Here is a 19,236-nt window from a genome sequence, read left to right on the forward strand (position 1 = left end):
AATCATTCAGTGTGCCACAAACTGAGGCATTTATTTGATAAAATCATTGCAGTTGAACAAAAGCAGAACAGAAACATTTTTGTTTTACTTAAAATCAACTGTATTATTTTATTTTATGCTTATGCATTGATTTGGCTGTTTCAGGTCTCAGTTGCAGTACAGCAGCTTAGTTCCCCACAGCATGTGGGATCTTAGATCGCCAACCAGGGATCAAACTGCATCCCCTGCATTAGAAAGTATATTCTTTATCACTGAACTACCAGGGAAGTCCTCAATTGTATTTTTAAAAGCAAAAATATTGCATAAAAAATTTTAAAAGATAAATGAAGAAGCTTTTTTCAATAAGCCAGTGAAATGAACAGGCAATTCACAGAATAAACACAAACATCTAATAAGCATATGAAATTATCATCAACCTCAGATAAGGAAAATTCTTGTTGAAGAAAAATTTGAGATTTCTTTTGCCCATAAAGTTAGAAAAAATTTAAAAAGAATGATAATATCCTTTGCTATGAAGGGTATGAAGAAATGTACACTCGTGTGTGGTTGGAAATAGTATAGAAAATAACTTATGAGAACTTCATCTGAAAAGTCAAATGGACTGGAATAGATGAATACATATTCTCAAGGTAAATGGTAACAGGTGCATGTTCAGACAATATAGCAACAATAAAAGCATAATTTCTCCTAATATAACCACTGCATATTGACCTTTGTTATGCATTAACATGGGGTTAAGCGCTTTACGTGTTATCTCTAATAAGAATACAGATATTTGAAGATTTCAAGTAACTCACTCCAGGTCACACCAAAACCCATGTGATAGTAGGTAGATGATCTCAGTACAATTCAACTTGGTGATTGAGATGTGCACAGAAACATGCATTGAAAGTAAGAGGAAGCAGGAGGAGCCAAGTTTGGGATGTCCTGGAAGAGAAAACATCTCTGTTGTCTTGAAGGATGAGTAGGACAGACGTAGGTGCAGTAAGCAGAGAAACCACACGAGCAAAGGCACAGAAGCTGGGAACGATGTGGAATGTGTCAGAGACTTCCTTAGAACATCAGAGCACAAAGTGTGAAGGATGGGATAGTATTAATAGTTGGGGTGGAAAGGTTTGCAGGAGCTGCACCATGAAGGGACTTTCATGCCATGTTGAAGAATTTGGATTTTATTCCAGAAACAATGTTGTTGTTGTTCAGTCTCTAAGTCACGTCCAACTCTTTGATCATGGACTGCAACACACCAGGCTTCCCTGTCCTTCACTATCCCAGAGTTTGCTCAGATTCATGTCCATTGAGTTGGTGATGCTATCTCATCATCTTATCCCCTGCCGCCCTCTTCTCCTTTTGCTTTTAATCTTTCCCAGCATCAGGGTCTTTTCCAATGGGTCTGCTAGAAATAATAGGGAGCCACCAAAGGATCTGATGAGTTTGGGTGAACTCAGGGAGTTGGTGTGGACAGGGAGGCCTGGCGTGCTGCAATTCATGGGGTTGCAAAGAGTCAGCCACGACTGAGCGACTGAACTGAACTGAAAGGATCTGAGTCTAGAACTGTCCTGATTAGATATGCACTGGGGGTGGATCACTGGTGGCAGTCTGGTGGGTGGACTTAAGGAAAGGAAGCCAAGAAGCAAGGAAACAGCTTGGCAGCTGCCATGGTCCAGGCAGACAAAAGCAGGGGTGGTACTGGTGGAAATACAAAAACAGTTCCAAGTCTGCTTTAGAAAGCAGAATGGATAGATGTTGATGGTGGATTGGAGGTGGGAGCAGAAGGAAAGAAAAGTGTGACAGTCAGGGCAATTGCATGTGGATGGTTCATTATTCATTTAAGAATACCAAGGGAAAAGTTGGGTTGAGGGGTGGAGAGAATAAGGAGGCCAGTTTAGGGTTATGAAGGTGGAGATTTCTGGGAGCTATCCTAGTAAAGAGGCCCAGCTCTTTAGTCACAAACCCAGAGAACTAGCTTCTTTCTGGACAGCTCCTCAAAGGCTCTTAAAACAAAAACAAAACTATGTATTGATGTGGCTGCAGCAGGTCCTAGTTGCAGCACTCGGGAACCTCTCGGTTGTGTCATGCGAACATTTAGTTGCCGCATGTGGGATCTCTCTGACCAGGGAGACAGCCTGAGCCCCCTGAACTGGGAGCGTGGAGCCTTAGCCCCTGACCCGCCAGGGAGTCCGCCCTCGGCAGCTCTTGTTCATCGTGCCCTTAGTGTATCACCACCACTGCCAGCATCCCCGCCGCAGCCTCCCACGGTCCCTCCCTCCACGTCGTCGGTTTTGGAAGGTAGTACCACCGTTCATTCGGGCTCCCAAGCCAGAAACCTGGCAGCTGTCTCCTAACCTAACACGTTTCATAAATCACCAAGTCCCACTGAATCTACATTTAAACAGCTTTCCTAAATCTGTCCTCTCCTCTCCATGCCCTCTGCCACTGCCTAAAGAGACTCTCTTTTCCTCTCACCTGACCCTCTAAAACTGTTCACAGCACAGAGCCTACTGCTGCTTGTTTGCCTTCAGAACTGACCTTAGAGTGATATTTCTAAACTGCAAATCTGAGCGTTTATCCACCCTGCTAGATAACATTTACTGGGCTTCCCAGGTGGCTGCAATACAGGATACACGTGTTCCATCCCAGGGTCAGGAAGATCACCTGGAGGAAGGCATGGCAACCCACTCCAGTATTTTTGCCTGGAGAATCCCACGAGTAGAGGAGCCTGGTGGGCTACAGCCCACAGAGTCACAAAGTGTCAGACACAACTGAAGCAACTGAACACACACTCACAGACAGCATTTACTATTTTCCCATCTCCATGTGGCAAAGGACATGCTCCCTAGCATAACAAACACCACTGCCATTCATCACTTCCTGCCACACCAGCCCACTGTATTTTTAAGTCCTAACAATACCAGACTGTTCACAATGTACCGTTGCTCACAAGGCCTCTTCAGGCCTCCATGCCTTCCTACGCACAGTGCCTTCTACCTGGAATACCGCTGTCTCAAGTTGGGTTTCCTGGAAAAGAGATTCTTACGCACTGAGGTATACGCAGGAGGGCGCTTCCCGGAGGGAACTCGGGAATACCTGTTAGGTGTGAGAGAGGCTGGATTAAGCTGCAAGAGAAGTTGAAATACACTGCGACTGCAGAAGAGGCATCCGGCAATCCCATGGGGATTCTCAAGCTGGGCTAGCCCTTCATGGCTGTCCCTGGAAGGGGGCTGTGTGAACCCACACACCAAGCAGCCCTTGCGTGCACACTGCCTAGGGAGGGCATGCAGCCTGAAGCAAGATGGCTTTCCTCCTCCACAGGCAACTCTGGACAGGCTTGGCTGTGGGTCAACACTGCTGTATCTGGGGAGGCGAACGCTTTGTCCAGGGAAGGAGGAGATTTGTAAAGGGGGGTCCTGGCAACACACTGCAGAATTCTCTGCAAGCACCTTCATAGATCTGGCAAATCCCCTTCAGTCTTTGAAACCCAGCTCAGATTTTACCTGCTTCCTTCCTCATCAACACTCCCTCTGAATAAAGCCTGACTTCTGTTCCTTGCATAGGCTTTTCATCCTCAGGAAATGCATGTTTCCATGTCTGCCGCCCCAGCAGATAGTGAGGAGAGTGTAGGCCTGTATTTCAGAAACTACAACAGTGTCTAGCCCACATTGGCTAGCTAATAAACGGACAATGTACTGAATTAAATGGGATTGACTCGTGAAGGAGACAGCTACAAGGTTATAAAAGAAGGCTGGAGTATAATCGCCAGTAAGGATGGCAGAGAGGTACTCGTCTTAGGTCCCTCTCACTTCACTTGGGAACCAGGTGAAACCCAAGAGTCCCAGATTAAAGCAACACAAGGCTCTCCTGCTTGGAATAATCAAAGCAGGGCAGGAAGACTGTCACCTGTAAATAACCATGAGGCTGATGGAGCTGAGAGGCAGAAGTAAGACCTAGAGGGAAGGAGAGGAAGTTAAACAGCTTCGGGCCTCTGCACCGTACCTGATAATTGTCACTTAGATTCCAATATGAAAAATGACAGAAAAACAAGCACACCGACATGCACATACAGCTGCCAAAGCAGCAGCCAAGCGTCCGCAGACACAGAAAACACACACACACACACACACACACACAAAATGAATAAAAAGGAACACAGGAAAAAACAATCTGAAAATTATACAGCACTGTTATATGTAAATGAAACACCCATGAATTTCTATCTTTATTTATCCCCAGACATCAATTAACCCACATTCACCTTCCAGAAACCTCTGGCAAGAACAGGAGTTTGGATTGCAGGTCCCACCACATCTCCTTCATCCTTTGTCCCCAGTCCAGCATGGTCTTCTCTTTTCCTGTTTCTTAGCAGCTCCCACATTCAAACGCTTAAGCACAGCACAGCATGTATATGTGTATTTATAAGGGCTTCCCTGGTGGCTCAGATGGTAAAGAATCCACCTGCAATGTGGAACACCTGGGTTTGATCCCTAGCTTGGGAAGATCCCCTGGGGGAAGGCATGGCAACCCACTCCAGTATTCTTGCCTGGAGAATCCCATGGACAGAGGAGCCTGGCGGGTTGCAGTATCGTCCATGGGGTCGCAAAGACTGAGCAACCAAGCACAGCACAGCAGGTCCCAGCCAGAGGGATAAATGTGAGAACATTCCCTAACTGTGGCCAGTAGGGGGCAGTGCTCCACAAGAAACAATCAGAACTGGCTTAAAGAAACCTGCTTTAAGTGAAGACCAGGGAAGAGGAGGAGCAAGAGGTCCAACCAACGCCGCGTTCTGATCATATTCCCTGACCCAGGACTTCCTCTTTTTCAGCTTCCTCCGCACCCACTCCCTCTTCTCCTCAACGGCACTGTCTCCATCCTCAGTTTAGCAGATGCCAGACTTTGGCTCTACTCAACTTTCCAGAGAAGCCTGGGCTAAGGGATCCCATTCTCTAGTGCCCCCCACCAAGTCTCTAGTCCCCTCCTACTCTATCATGGTTTCCAAGATGGTCAGGACTCTCGAGTTTTTGGTTGGACTCCTGACTGATGCCCAGGAACCCACACAGGGAGCTTGATTCCAAGGCCACCTCTTGGAGGAGCCATGCATCCTCCCTGGCACCAAGGGCACAGCTAGTCTGGTGGCCCTTTGTCTTCTCTGGCCTGGCACACGGTACACGGCACAAACCGGGCAACAGTACAGGTCGGCCCTCTTACTTACAGCCCCTGAGGTGCCCTAAGTGAGCACGTATTCCCTAGTGGCTCCGACGGTAAAGCGTCAGCCCACAATGCGGGAGACCTGGGTTCGATCCCTGGGTGGGGAAGATCCCCTGGGGAAGGAAATGGCAATCCACTCCAGCACTCTTGCCTGGAAAATCCCATGGATGGAGGAGCCTAATAGGCTACAGTCCATGGGATCACAAAGAGTTGGCCACGACTAAGCCACTTCACTTCACTTCACTTCATCATGCTAAGCACCGCCAGGATGATCTCATTTAACCTTCCTAACATCCCTGTGTTGTTTTTCAGGGGCCAAGTCGTGTCCGACTCTTTTCGACCCCATGGACTGCAGCATGCCAGGCTTCCCTATCCCTCACCATCTCCCGGAGTTTGCCCAAGTTCGTGTCCATTGAATCAGTGATGATTCAGCATCCCTGCGAGGCAGGTCTTACCTTCCCATGTGGCAGAGGAGGAAGTTGAGGCGCAGGGAGGCACATGCTTTGCTCATTATGGCACAAAGCATAAAAGTCGAGGATGGGGCTAGGCCACAGGGCATTCTCTCCCCTCCGGCACAACGCTGCTGGTTCTGCTGTGGCCACCACACCACCTCCCTTCTCCCCAGCTCCCTCTCTGCTCTCTTCCCTCTTCTCTCTGGCAAACTAGCATTCAGGGATTGTGACCTTCCTGTCAGCTTCTTTCTCCTGCCTCCAATCCTCACTCAATCAGATTTCAAGAGCTTATGGAAAGGACATAAGAAAGCAGGAGTCAGAAAGAGAAGGCAAAGAAGGCCAGCCCCGCACTGGGAAGGAAGGAAGGTGAGTGAAAGAGGGAGAGGAGCCCTGTGCCCAGATGAAAGGGGCACAGGCAGGGTCTCCATTGTGTGGGTACAAAGGGGCCATATGCCTGGCAGCCTACACAGTGTGTGTGGGTGTGTGTGTGTGTGAGGGAGGGGAGGAGTGGCTAAGAGGTCCCCTTCATCCTTTCAAACCCCTGAGGCCCTGCTGTCTGTCACTAGGGGTGGAGTTTACGGATAAAAGGGCAGAGGGGAGTAATTATGACAGACAGCACGGGAGGGTCAAGGCTGGAGTCAACCGGGGATGGCAGAGGACTTGGAAAGCTGAAAGGGGCGGGGCTTGATGGGAAGGGGCTGGAGGAGGAATGGGTAAGACCCATTTGCCAGGTGCCTCCAAACCAGCCCTGCCCACCCACTGGCCCCACGTGCTGCATTTTGGAGGTTGTGAAATGAGGACCCCCCAGATGCTTCCTCTTCTAACCTTCTGTTCCTCCCCGCTCCCTGAATGTTAGCCCCAGAGTGCTCTCTCTCCCCTCATCCAGGGACTTCTACCTCCCTGAGAGTCTCCTCTCCCAGGGCCTGGTCCCCTGCTCCCTTCCCCCTCCCACTCCCACCTCCTCCATCTCTAGTCCCTTGGAGCAGAGCAGCAGCCGAGGCCAATTGATTATCTGAAGAAATTCGGAGCTAGCAGCAGAACAGCTGCAGCTGCCCCCTCTCATCACCTCCAGGCCCTCAGGGATCCTTGAGGGGAGGGGCCCAGTAACCCCTTCTGCTTTCCAGCGGGACACAGTGTTGAGAGAGAGGCAGGGCGCTCAGGGGACTGAGGTTGCTGTGCAGGGGAAAGCACAACGACCTCGGGGCCAGGAATGGAAGACACCGGTTCTAAATCCACCATCGTGGAGGAGTTCCATCACCTTTGCATTTTACTGGCTCTTTAACAAGGGTGTTGGAGTCCGCAAATTCTGTGTTCCCTTCCAGCCCTGGCCCCTTGTAGTCCTCAGATTCTCCCTGGTCTCTGCTCAGCCCTCCCTCTTGCCGGGCTCTAGGCAGAACACATTTCCTCTAAATATCAGCCTCTTCCTCTATGGGAGTTCCTCCCTGAGTCTAACTCAAACTGCTCCTGCTGCTGATGTCATCCTTTGCCCATCAGAGATGACAACAGCACCTATCACGTGCTGAAGGACATCCCAGCATTTTCCACCCAGTGTTGCAAGCTTATGGTTGAAAAGGGTCTTCAAGTCTACCTAGCCAGTGTTTCATCTGGGCAGGAATGGCTCACTGGTAATTCTGCCTATTTGGACTCCTCCTCCTTGAGGCAGGCACTCCCACTGCTGGACAGCTCCAGATGTTGCAAAGTTTTTTGGAGTTAAAAATCTGTTTCCTGTCACTTCCACCTGCTGGTCTTCATTCTGCCTCCTGGGGCCTCATAGAATGTCTGTTTTTGTTTTTCTTTCAATATTTGAAGATGGGTATCCTATTATCCCTAAGTCCACACTTGTAAAGGGCTTCCCTGGTGGCTCAGATGGTAAAGAACCTGCCGGCAGTGCATGAGACCTGGATTGTTCAATAAATTCAATCCCTGGGTTGGGAAGATCCCTTGGAGAAGGAAATGGCTACCCACTCCCGTATTCTTGCCTGGAAAACTCCATGGACAGAGGAGCCTGGTGGGCTACAGTCCATGGGGTCACCAAAGTTGGACACAATTGAACAACATTCACTTTTTCTACACTTGTAAAGACACATATCCTCCGTGTTTCACCTGTTCCTTCTGTGAAGTTATTTCCAGACTTCACAGACGTGAAGTGTGTGGTGCCTTCTTGACCACACAGCTCTGAATACTCTCTAGTTTATCGAAGTTCCTGTTAAAATAGGAGTCCCTAGAGCAGCACCTGGCAGGCTGGGTCACTTCAGAGAAACAGAGAGGTACTGGCAGTATAGGACACAGAAAAATCTGGGTGTGAACTTCCTCTCTTCCCCTAACTAGCTGTGTGACTTTAGGCAAGGCTCTTTTCCTCTCTGGACTCTAGTTCCCTCAACTATAAGGTAGCTTTAGAGCTGCTCCCAGGACTCCTTTGCTATTCCTTCAGCTCCCCTTTGCATCCCTGCCCCTATTTCCCTCTTAGTCCCGGGGGCTCCACTGTGTTCTTTCCGGCATCCAAAAGCTGAGGAACACAAAATGGGCCAAGAACTGTGACCGCGAGGAATTTTGACCCAGCTCAGAGGCAATAATGATTCATAGCCACGGCACGAATTGTTGCATAGCCCAGCAGCAGGGACCCACAGACACACATTTACCATGGGTTTCACTAGGACACTCAGCTCCTTCTCTGATCCACAGAGCACAGGAGCAGAAGCACAACATCAGAAGAGTCAGTAGGTGTTCCTGGATGGGGATCAAGATGGAGGCACTCCACTCTAGGTGGAGGAGCCTAGGACCTGCTACACATTCCCCTACACACTCTGGCACCCCTCTTCTCTCTTTTTTCATTTTCCCACCATAATGAGCTCTCGTGACCCCATAAGAAGTCTTCAAAGCTTGGGACCCTCAATGCCTGCCCTACCATAACCTGCAAGCCAGCGTCCCAACCCGGTCGAATGATCCACAGCCATACCTGGTGCTAGAATGAGGTCACTTTAATTTCTCCTTGTATATGAAATCAGAATTTCAACAGGAGGGACTCACACATGGGACACAGACCCCTGAGGGCCCACTGTTGGGGAGAGGTTCTTAGGAAGAAGTGAGGATCCTAGGGGAAGGTTAGAAAGAGAAAAGAAGCAGGCAGGACTGGGGTGGGATTGTCTGGGGATGAAGGAAGCTGAAGAAGGATCCAGGAGTGCTGGAAAGGTAAAGGGGGTATCATCCCAAGGATTAGGGTATCAGGACAGATGGGTCCTAGGAGGGGATATGGGTGTGGTGAGGGAAAGGGATCCCCCACACACCTGGAGTTGCAGAAGGAACAAGAAAGGGAAGGGAATAACCAGGGAGGAAGTAAGAGAGGCCAGGCGAGGGCTGCCAGGAGCCTCCTCACTCTACCCCAAAGTGCACGACTCGGCAATAAATAGCAATATTTATAAATAAATAAGTAAATAAATAGATGAATAAATAAATACGTAAATAAATAACATCCTTGTAGAGCTAGGAGTTTGGTGTGAGGGAGGTGGAACATGGGGAGTGTGAGATCGCATCTCTTCTACACAGGTTCTCTGGCCCTTCATTCCATCACTGACCCCAGCTAGTGAGCAGGTGGGCTCAGCAACCTGGGGGGAGGGCGGGGACAAGAAGGCCTCAAGGTGGGGGTGGGGTAGGGGTCTCTCCCCTGCTAAAGGCAGCTTAAGGAAAGAGAAAACAATACAATAAACAAGTCATGGGGCAGAAGAGCTGAGCTTTCCCAGAGGGCAATAATGGGGCATAACCCCTGCACCCGACAGAGAAATCAGTGTGGGCTTCTCACATCTTTGTGGTGGGCGGGGGAGGAGGAAGCAGACATGAGATCCAGCCCACCCACTGCCGGGCCCTTTTGCAGATACTCTGGGCTGAGTCTGGGGACATGCTCCCCTACCCCAAGATCTAGGTTTCCCTTCTTCTAGCTGCACACAAGGAAGAAGCAAATCGGGATGGTTGGGTGGAAGGGGAAGGGAGAGGGCCAAATAGCTCAGAGAGGGCAAGGCACTCACTACCAAGTAAGAACCGAGGTTTGTATATGCTAAGCCTCAGGAGAGACATAGAAAACAGGGAGTTTTCCCACAGTTCCCAGCTACTGAGATGCCCCTCAGAGGAGTTAACTCCCCGAGCCCCTGCCTCCCAGGGCTAGACTGAGATGCTTAAGAAAATGCCCACCCCACTCTAATCCCAGCCTTCCCCCTTCCTGTTCTCATGCCCCCTCCCTACTATGGGCAGGAGAAGCTGGAACGGGGTAGAAAGAGGGTGGGAGGCAGAGTTGGGGTCTGGGGAAGGGGCAGGGAAGTCTCTGAAAATTTGGGACTAGGAGTAGAAGAGGCAGCAGCCCATGAGCGAGCCAAGGGGGAGACGCCAAGACTATACCCGCCACCCCAGCAAACTTTTCTAACCAGCTGGGCCCCAACCACTAACCGTGGAAGGTACCAATGAAAGGAGCCCTCTGGGTGCCTGGGTGAGTCAAAGAAAGTCGCTTTCATGACCCACCAGTGGGCACTCTGCCTGGGCCCAGGGCCTGTGGGTACATGCCATGCCGAGGTACAGGGGCTCAGGAAGGAGAGGCCGTTCTAAGCAGTGAGCGGGTGAGAAGGGACCACAGCGAGGCCCGGGGAGACGGGTGAACCCAGCGGGGAGGCAGGCCGCGTTCACACGTCCAGCACGTGGTTCAGGTAGGAGATGTAGCAGATAGCCAGGCGCAGGATCTCAATCTTGGAAAGCTTCTTGTCCGGGGGCAGCGTGGGCAGCAGCTTGCGCAGCTCGGCGAAGGCCAAGTTGAAGGCTTCCACACGGATCCGCTCCCGCGTGGCATGGGCCGTGCGGTACTTGGCTGTGGCGCGCCGCCGGCGCCGGCGCTCCTCGCGGCTCAAGTGCTGCAGGTCTTTCCGGCCCGGCTCTCCAGGTTCCAGGCCCCGGGCCGGGTCCCCTCTCGGCCCCCCGGGCCCCGCCCCGTCAGGGCCCGCCCCGCCCCCACAGTCGCTGAAGCCGGACTCGGTCTCAGAGTGGGTGAGAGGCAGGTCCAGCTCCATGGTGTCTGAGTTGAGCATCATGATGGATACCCCCCGCCCTGTGAGATCAGGACCCCCTCCCCACCCCTCCCTCTGGGAGCCTAAAAGCTGGTGGTGGGAGGGGCAGGAAGGGCCTGGGGTGGGGAGGTCTGCCACTGAGCTCAGGAAGTCAGAGCCACTTCAGGGTTCCATGGTCAGGGTTCTGGTCGGGAGTCTGGAAGAAAGAAGAGGAAATGAATAAGGTCAGAGGCAGGAAGGAGGGGACAGCTCAGAGATGCGGAGCCAGGAGGAAGGTTTAAGATGGGCTGGGAGGGGGAAGGTACTGTAAGCTTGGGGAAAGGACAGCAGAACATGGGGAGGATTTGGGGGAGGGGGAGGGCACAAGATAGAGGAGAGGTGGCCCCAGTGTAAAGAAGTAAGAGGAAAGCTGGAAAGAAGGGAGGAGACCCAGAAAGTCAGCAACTGGAAAGGAGGAGAACCGGTGAGAAGAATACAGGGCAGGATAAAACTAAACAAGAGGATTAAAGACCTACATGTAGGACCTAACGCTGTAGCTCCTAGAAGCAAACGCAGGGGGAAAACTTCATGACATTGGACTTGGCAATGATTTCTCACACATGACACCAAAAGAACAAGTAACAAAAGCAGAAATAGACAAATGGGACTACATCAAACTTAAAGTCGCCTGGGCATCAAAGAACACAATCAGCAGACTGAAAGGGCAAGAATATTTGCAAATAAAGGGAAAGAATGTTTGCAAATAATATGGATGATAAAGGATTTATATCCAGAGTATTATGAAGAACTCCCACAGTTCAATGAAAAAAAAAAAAAAAAAAAAACTTGACCAAGAAATGGGCAAAGGACTTGAAGACATTTCTCCAAAGATGATATACAAATGGCCAGCAAACATAAGAAAAGATGATCAACATCACTAATCATCAGAGAAATGAAAATCAAAATCACAATGAGATGTAACCTCACACTTGTTAGGATGATTATTGTCACACACACACACACACACATAACAGGGATAGGGAGACATTGGGACACTTTGCCCTATTGGTGGGATTGTAAAATAGTGCAACTGTTATGGAAAGAGTATGCAGTTTCCTTTAAAAATTAAAAATAGAAGTACCACATGATCTCACAATCCCACTTCTGTGTATATGTCCAAGAGAATCGAAATCAGGATCTTGAAGAGATGTCTGCACCCCCTGCTCACTGTAGCATTATTCACAATAACCAAAATATGGACACAACCCAAACGCCCATCAAAAGATGCACGGATTAAAAACGTGGCATGTACTCACAATGGAATATTATTCAGCCTTAAAAGGGAAGAAAATCCTATCACCAGTGCTACAATATGGAAGAACCTTGAGGACATTATGCTAAGTGAAATAAATCAGTTGCAAAATTACAAATATCCTATGATTCCACTTCTAGGATGCATCTAAGTAGTTCACAGAAAGTAGAATGATGCTTCAGAGTCTGAGGCCAGGAGTATGGGAGGTATTGCTAAAAAGTTACAGAATTTCAGGTTTACAAGATGAAAAAGTTCCCGAGCTCTGTTTCACAACAACATGAATATACTTAACGTTACTGAACCATACACTTAAAATTTCTAATTTTATGTTATGTGTTTTTATCACAATAAAATTGTTTAATAATTAAAAGGACAGAGAACTAAGCAAGACTGGAGGAGCCACAGCTCCAAGAGAGATGGGCTATGGCTCTAAACCTCTCCCACTTGTGAGGGGAACGTTGCAAGCCTTGGCCCTGCCAGCCCCTCCCTCCCAGGGCCCCTCTCCACCCTGGCTGCTTCTGTACGTGTGTGTGGAGGGGTGAGGGTGATAAGCACGCAGATTGCCCTTTGTAGAGTGGACTGGGGCATATGGAGCTCAGCACTGCTACCCAGCTCAGTCCTTCCCAGCCCCCAAACCCCACACAGCAGGACCATAGCAGACGTCAGATCCTACCACCCTGACCACTAGAATCAGGGGGACGTAGCTCCTTTGGCAACAGTCCCCCTGCCCAAGACAGCCCCTTCCTCCAGCTCTGTCATCAACACTCTCGACCTTGCTGTTCCCTGGCCCTTGTGGCAACTGTGCAAGGAAGACTGGAGAATGGGAATGTAATCAGCTCTCCATTCCACATCCTCCCCCAGCTCAAGGGCAGTTCAGAGATGGTCTGCAGAGGAGGATAGGGATAGCTTTTAGGGACCTGTGTTTGGGGCTTGGCTAAGGTTTGTCTGTCTCTGAGAGCAGAGGAGGTCAGGGAGAGGCAGCTGGAACATGGCCCGGGAAAGGCTGAGGAAAGGGCTTCGCTCTGGGGGAATATCAGGCCGAAACAGCGGATCGCTCACTGTGGGCTCTGCGGACTTAACTTCCAGAAACAGAAGCACAGAGGCTCCTTCGCCATCACCGTCTCCCCTTCCTCACCAGCCTGAGTTCTCCTGCCTGAAGCAGACCTTCACAGGGGTCAGGACTCGCCAGCCTTGCCCCGCCCCACCGTGCAGAAAAGAGGCTCAACCGAGTAGCTCACTAACAGTAAGCTCTGAGGGTTGAGGGGTGTGAGATCATCACCATCTGATGCATGTACACACACAACCATAACACAAAACAGAAGGTGAGTGCTGAAATTTAGGCGACAGCGTAGGAGGCCCTGAAGTCAGCACCTCACAGTATGTGTTAATGCTGCAACTCCCCACTCCATGCTCCAGGAGTTCAGTGCCGGGTTCTCCACACCAGTCACAGCCCGGTTCCCCCTCTCCCTGGCCCCCACATTCCTTCATCCCTGATCACTTTACCCTTCCTTCCCCCAGCCCACTCCATCTGCTCCCAATCTGACCCCAGTCCCATTTCCACCTGCCCCACTGTCCTCCCCAACTCCAATCTGCACAGCAGCGTCTATTTACCCATCAAGTCAGTCCTCGCCCCAAAATCCACTTCTGCTCTCAAAGTTCCAGGCTCCGAAGATCTGCAGTTCCAAGCATCCAGGGAAGGACTTCCTGCCCCGCTTCTGCCATCCCCAGCCCCACTGAGAATGATAGGCACAAAGAGTCCAAGGGGAGAAGTGGGTAAGAGGGAGGTCCAGGGATGCAGAGAGACACAGCACGAGACAGAACTAAAGGGAGGCTCTGGGTGGGGACTTGAGCCAGAGAGTGGGAGGGACACGCCCAGCCTTCCCAGCCCGTGGTTCCCCCTTTACCTAGGAGAACCCTGTGAGGGGATCCAAACTGGCAGGACAGGGGGCCAGCGCTGACAGCCCCAGTCTCCTCTGGCTGCTCAGAGCTCATCCGTCTGCAAAGTTACTGACCAGCTTTCTAGACCTCTCCAGGGCAGCGTGGCATGGCTGTACAGGCTCCGGGGCAGATGAGAGGGGTACACATGTTGGGGATAGGGGGCCCAGGTGGAGGTGGTGAGCTTAGCCAGGTACTGGGGCCACCCACACTCACATGCACACACACACTCACAGACACACACCTGAGCTGGCCCAGCCCTATGTATATATATGGAGATACACACACACACCCCCAGCTCTCCATTGGCTGGCCCAGCCCCCCTTTCTCATCAATATTAAACAGTCAAGCCAGGCAGCCATTGGCAGAGAGATCTGGGAACCCCCCTGGGAGCTGGGGGCGGGGGCTGGCCCTGAGGGGGGCGGGGAGTGGGGGAGCAGGGACATCTGTTCTCCATGCATATTTCATAAGCAAGAAATGGAGAGCTGGGGAAGGGGTGGGGCTGGGGCGAGAGCCAGGGCAGGATCACAGATGAACCCCCTCAGTCTCTCACACCAGAGGCGGCAGGGACAGAGGCCCCTGGCAAGCCAGGTTAAACCATGGTCCCATTCTGAGTCCCAGCTGGACTATGATAGCCCCTTCCCCTGTCTCCTTTTCCCTGGGAAAAAGACTCCCCAAGGTACTAACAGGGAAGTCTAGAAAAGAGCAAGTGGACAGCACTAAAGCACGGAAGAGAACCCTAGAGTCCTTACCCTCACCAAGCTCTCATTCTTCGTAAGGCTGGCTCCCACCAGCCCCCTTGCCAGGCTACCTGGGACTACTGTTCAGGCCCCTGCCCTCATCACCCCCTGGGACTCACCGCACCCTCTTATCCCAGCCCCCAGCCTCCCACCTACCCCATCACGAGAGGAGGAGTGGGGTCAGATGCCTGACGCAGATCCTACAAAGAGTTTTTCTAGGCTGGCTGGCCCCATCGGACCCACTGGGAATTGGGGACTCTCAGGAGGAAAGAGGTGAGGCTAAAAGGAGCAGAGCACAGGAGTGCCGAGAGAGGAGGAACCAGGGTGGGAAGGACACTGGCGGAGGAGGGCAAGCACCCAGGCAGGCGGCAAGCATGCTGGGGCATCAGATGAGCCATGCAGAACACCAGCTATAAAACAATATGCAAATGGGCATTGATTGAGTTCGCATCAATAGCTCAGCTGCCTCCAGTCTGCGTGTGCATGTGTGTGCGTATCTGAGGGTGTGTGTGTGTGATGCAGGGTGGCAGGAGCAAGGGAGCAAGGGAAGCACCACAGAGAGGCAGTAGGCTATGCTTCAATACCTAAAGTTCTCTTCCCCACTCAGCTGTTGAACGTCTTCACTGAACCTTTGTGAAGATCCAGCAATGAACCGTGGCTGGGAAGACTCCCAGAGACTGTATGCTACAGTGAAGAAAGCTCTGTCGGCTGTGTGACTTTGGACAAGTAACTTAACCTCTTGAGCCTCAGTCATGTCCAACTCTTAGCGACCCTCTGGACTGTAGCCAGCCAGGCTCCTCTGTCCACGGAATTTTCCAGGTGAGAATGCTGGAGTGGGTTGTGATTTCCTTCTACAGGGGATCTTCCTGACCCAAGGATTGAACCCACATCTCTGGCATCCCCTGCATTGGCAAGTGGATTCTTTACCACTAGCACCACCTGGGAAACCCTCTTGAGCCTCAACCTTTCTTTTCTGTAAAATGGGGTTAACTATAGCTGCCGCTTAGGTTGCCAGGGAGATTAAGTAAGATAATGCATGTCATGGGCCTGGACCTTAGTAGGCGCACAGCCTACCTTCAGGCTTCTGGAAGCACCTGCCATTTCCCTGTTGCTGATCAACCTCTTCTGGGCTTTCTCCAGGGTAAGGCATTCCCAAAGGGGAGTCCTGTAATTCTTTCCCAAGCTCCCCCACCACCACCCCCACTCCCAGGTCTGGGAGGTGCCAAATCCCACCTGGGCAGGCCCAGACAGGTGCCCAGGCGCCAGCAGATGGGCTGAGCTGGAGGGGAAAGGAGGTTTGAGGAGGGGGGCTGGGGGGCAGGGGATCAGGTGGCATCTCAGCTCTTGCATCATCATTGCCATGGTGCTGATTAAAAACCAATCTCTACCTAATGAGCCCCCAGCAACAACAATCCTACCTCCCCCACCCTCCTGCCCTCCACCCCATCCAAGGAAATTGGGCAACTAAGAGATTCAGGAGAGAGTGTCATGGAGGAGAGGAAAGATACAGAACGACTGGGAAATGGAGAGGAGACAGAGGAAAGGAAGCGGGAAACATGGGGAGACACTGAGACAGAGAAAGGATGAGAAAGCAGCGTCGTCAGGGCACAGACACGGGAAAGATGCAGAGGAGTGGGAAGACTCCTGATGGGGAGATGGAGGGGTAAAGGGGACGGAGACCAAAGAGAGAAGATGGGAGCAGAGCTGCCAGGCTGCCAAGGCTTTGTGAAAGACTCAGGGATGCAAGATATAGGGGGACAGAGATGTGGGGAGAGACATGAAAAGAGGAGACAGTTAGGGAGACACAGAGCTGGGTGAACTGCAGATATGGAGAACAAACATATTCAGGGATGGACAGAAACTGATGCTGGGAAAGAGTCTTGAGGGCCTCTGAGACAGCATGGAGATACACAGACACGAGGGAGGCAGAGCGCAGAGGGTTGTGAGGAAACAAAAAAATGAGTGGAGACAGGGAGACAAGGCGGGGAGACAGGACAAACAGAGCAAAAGTGAGGACATTACTGACATGGTGAGGCCTGGCTTCGAGGTTGAGACGGCGAGAAGAACAGCAGAGCCTGGAAGGACCCGAGAGGCAGAAAGGAACCGTGGTAGGGTGGAGATGGGAGACAGAAACCAAATCCTGCTCCCAGCCTCCCGCCTTGTAGGCAGTTTGGCTCAGATACAGTGGCTCTGCAACCTCCATCCCTGGAGCACCCGCCCAGGCTGTGCCCAGCGTGAGTTGAGGGCTGAGGGCACAAATGGGCAAGAGAGTGCTCCAGGACCACCTCTGCCTCCTCTGCTGTCCTTCCAGGATCCTGCACTTTGGAGCCTCCAGCCCCAGTCTTCACTCAGAGATCAGTTTCTGTTCCTTGGGAGAGCAGCTAAGAAGAACATAAGCATGTGATAAAGAGGGCTTCCCAGGTGGCACTAGTGGTAAAGAACCCACCTGCCAATGCAGGAGACACAAGAGACACGGGTTCGTCAGTCCCTGGGTCGGGAAGATCTCCTGGAGGAGGACATGGCGACCCACTCCGGTATTCTTGCCTGGAGAATCCCACGGGCAGAGGAGCCTGGCGGGCTACAGTCCACAGGGTTGCAGAGTTGGACAGGACTTAAGTGACTTAGCATGTACGCATGCGCATGAGATGGTCATTGTGGTTTATTTGCTAATTCACATCCGACTCTTGCGACCCTGAGGACTGTGGCCCTCCAGGCTCCTCTGCCCGTGGGATTCTCCAGGCAAGAGTACCGGAGTGGGTCGCCGTGCCCTCCTCCAGGGGATCTTCCCGGCCCAGGGATCGAAGCCGGGTCTCCTGTGCTGAGGACGGATTCTCTACCGGCTGAGCCACCGCGCGATGATGAGGAGCTAAAAACAAGCGGTGGTGGGCAGAGCTACTAATTCTACTGAGCTTGGGGCCGGCAGACCGGGGTCCGAGTCCTGGTGACCTTGGGCACATCATTAACCTTGACTGAACCTACGTTGTCATCTGTGAAAGGGCGACAGTGTCACCTCCCTCACAGGGCTTTGTGCCCCTGCGCGTGGGGAAGTGTACGGCCCCCTAAGCCCTTAGGGCGTGCACTGTGACTCAAAGGTGGCAAGAAGCTTCTCTGCACATGTATACGAGGCGTGATGACTGAGGGAGGCTGGGGGCAGCGCGGAGGTCAGCCTGGGTTGCCAGCAGCCCCAGGCCCTGAGTGGGGAGGAGAACCCTGGGAGCTGTTTAAGGGCCTTTGCTGTGTGGGGGGCAGGAGGATGGGGATGGGGGTGGGAGGGTCAGTGTGGCTCTGTGGCTTCATTGCTGTTTTGCATTTTATAAGGCATTCACTTTTTTCAGATTGTTCCTCACCATCTCTTTTCATCACCGCACTGCAGGCCTGTGAGGTAGGTGGTGGGGGAGGAAGGGGGGGTGGTGGGGTAGGGAAGACACAGGGGCAGGGGCCTGCTCCTTGAGGGTGGGGGTAGGGCCTGGAGGAGCTGGAAGCCGTGGGTTTGGCAGGAGAGGGGGTGACATATGTGGGGAGCCCTGGGGACCCAACCAGGCAAGCGACTGGCAGGGAGAGCAGACGGCGTTAACCCTCGCTGTGCCACACCGCCGGACCCTTCCCCAGGAGTGGCTGGGGGGCGGGGCTGTTATCAGCTGTGCTCGGGGTCACAGGAGCCTCGGGCAGGAGCCGGTGTGCCTGGGAAGCGGCGGCTGTCTTGGATCTCCTTCCTTCCTTCCTTCCCTCCCTTGGCTGCTTCCAGGAGCTCTCCCTCTGTCTCCCTGTCTCCACCCCTGTGCCCCGAGGTGACAGCGGGTCTCCACCACCCTGGCGGACAGCAATCTGTCCCTTTCTCTGCCGCCAGCCCGCTGGAAGCCCCTGCGCCCTCTCTCACCCCCGACCCCCTAGGCCTGGTCGCCTTTGTCTTCCCTCCTCTCCGCTCACCTCTCCCCAGCTCCGAGCCCATCCTCAATCTCATTAGGGCTTCCTCCGACCACTGCCCACCCCCCCGCCCCCCGCAGCCTCTCCTACCCCCTCCCCCATCCATCTGTCTCCCCCAAGCCCTCCTCTTTGTGTCCACCCATCTGTCACCACCAGCTCTGCGCCCACTCCCCCTGGCCACGCCCGCCCGCCCGGCCTCTCTCCCCTCAGGCTCAGCTCCCTCGCAGGCTCCCCGGCTCCTTCCCTCCTTCAGCCCAACGAGGACTGCCTACTGCCACTTGCCCTTCCCTCCTTTCTTCTTTTCCCAGATAACCTTTCGGCTCCGTTGTTCCTTCTTTCCCTCCAGTTTCTCTTAACTCCTCCTCAGCTGATGGGGGAAGAAGGAGGGGACTCTGGGGTCCCGGCCCTCAGCCCCTGAGCAGCCAGCCAGCCAGAGCCAGCGCTGGTAACATTTACTCACAGTTGCATCATCTCCTCAGGCCTCCTGAGGTGCCCACTCCCCTCCTGCCTCCATGGCCTCTCCGGATGGGGACAGGGACTCCAGCTGCCCCCTTCACCACAGCTAAGTGCAAGCCCCTCTACCTTCTGAGTGTGGGGCTCCGGAAGAAATCAGATCCCACCTGACCCTGACCTTCCAAGGCTCTCTGCTTCCC

At 52.6% G+C, this 19,236-nt stretch overlaps 2 protein-coding genes across 2 annotated transcripts in view; both read right to left on the bottom strand.

Annotated features, from left to right (window-relative positions):
- The window catches only part of VANGL2 (VANGL planar cell polarity protein 2), a 53,461-nt gene extending 46,995 nt beyond the window's left edge, over positions 1-6,466 (bottom strand). The window contains exon 1 of the mRNA XM_044944133.2: positions 5,655-6,466. The gene's annotated coding sequence lies outside the window, so the exon portion shown is untranslated. The remainder of the gene's footprint in view (positions 1-5,654) is intronic.
- Positions 6,467-8,616: 2,150 nt separating this feature from the next.
- On the bottom strand, positions 8,617-11,506 carry NHLH1 (nescient helix-loop-helix 1). The gene has a single exon (XM_025287530.3). The coding sequence runs from the start codon at positions 10,715-10,717 to the stop codon at positions 10,316-10,318; it is 402 nt and encodes a 133-aa protein (XP_025143315.1). The 5' UTR covers positions 10,718-11,506; the 3' UTR covers positions 8,617-10,315.
- Positions 11,507-19,236: the final 7,730 nt, after the last annotated feature.

This window comes from Bubalus bubalis, chromosome 6 (assembly GCF_019923935.1).
Source record: "Bubalus bubalis isolate 160015118507 breed Murrah chromosome 6, NDDB_SH_1, whole genome shotgun sequence".
Classification (NCBI taxonomy): Eukaryota; Metazoa; Chordata; class Mammalia; order Artiodactyla; family Bovidae; genus Bubalus; species Bubalus bubalis.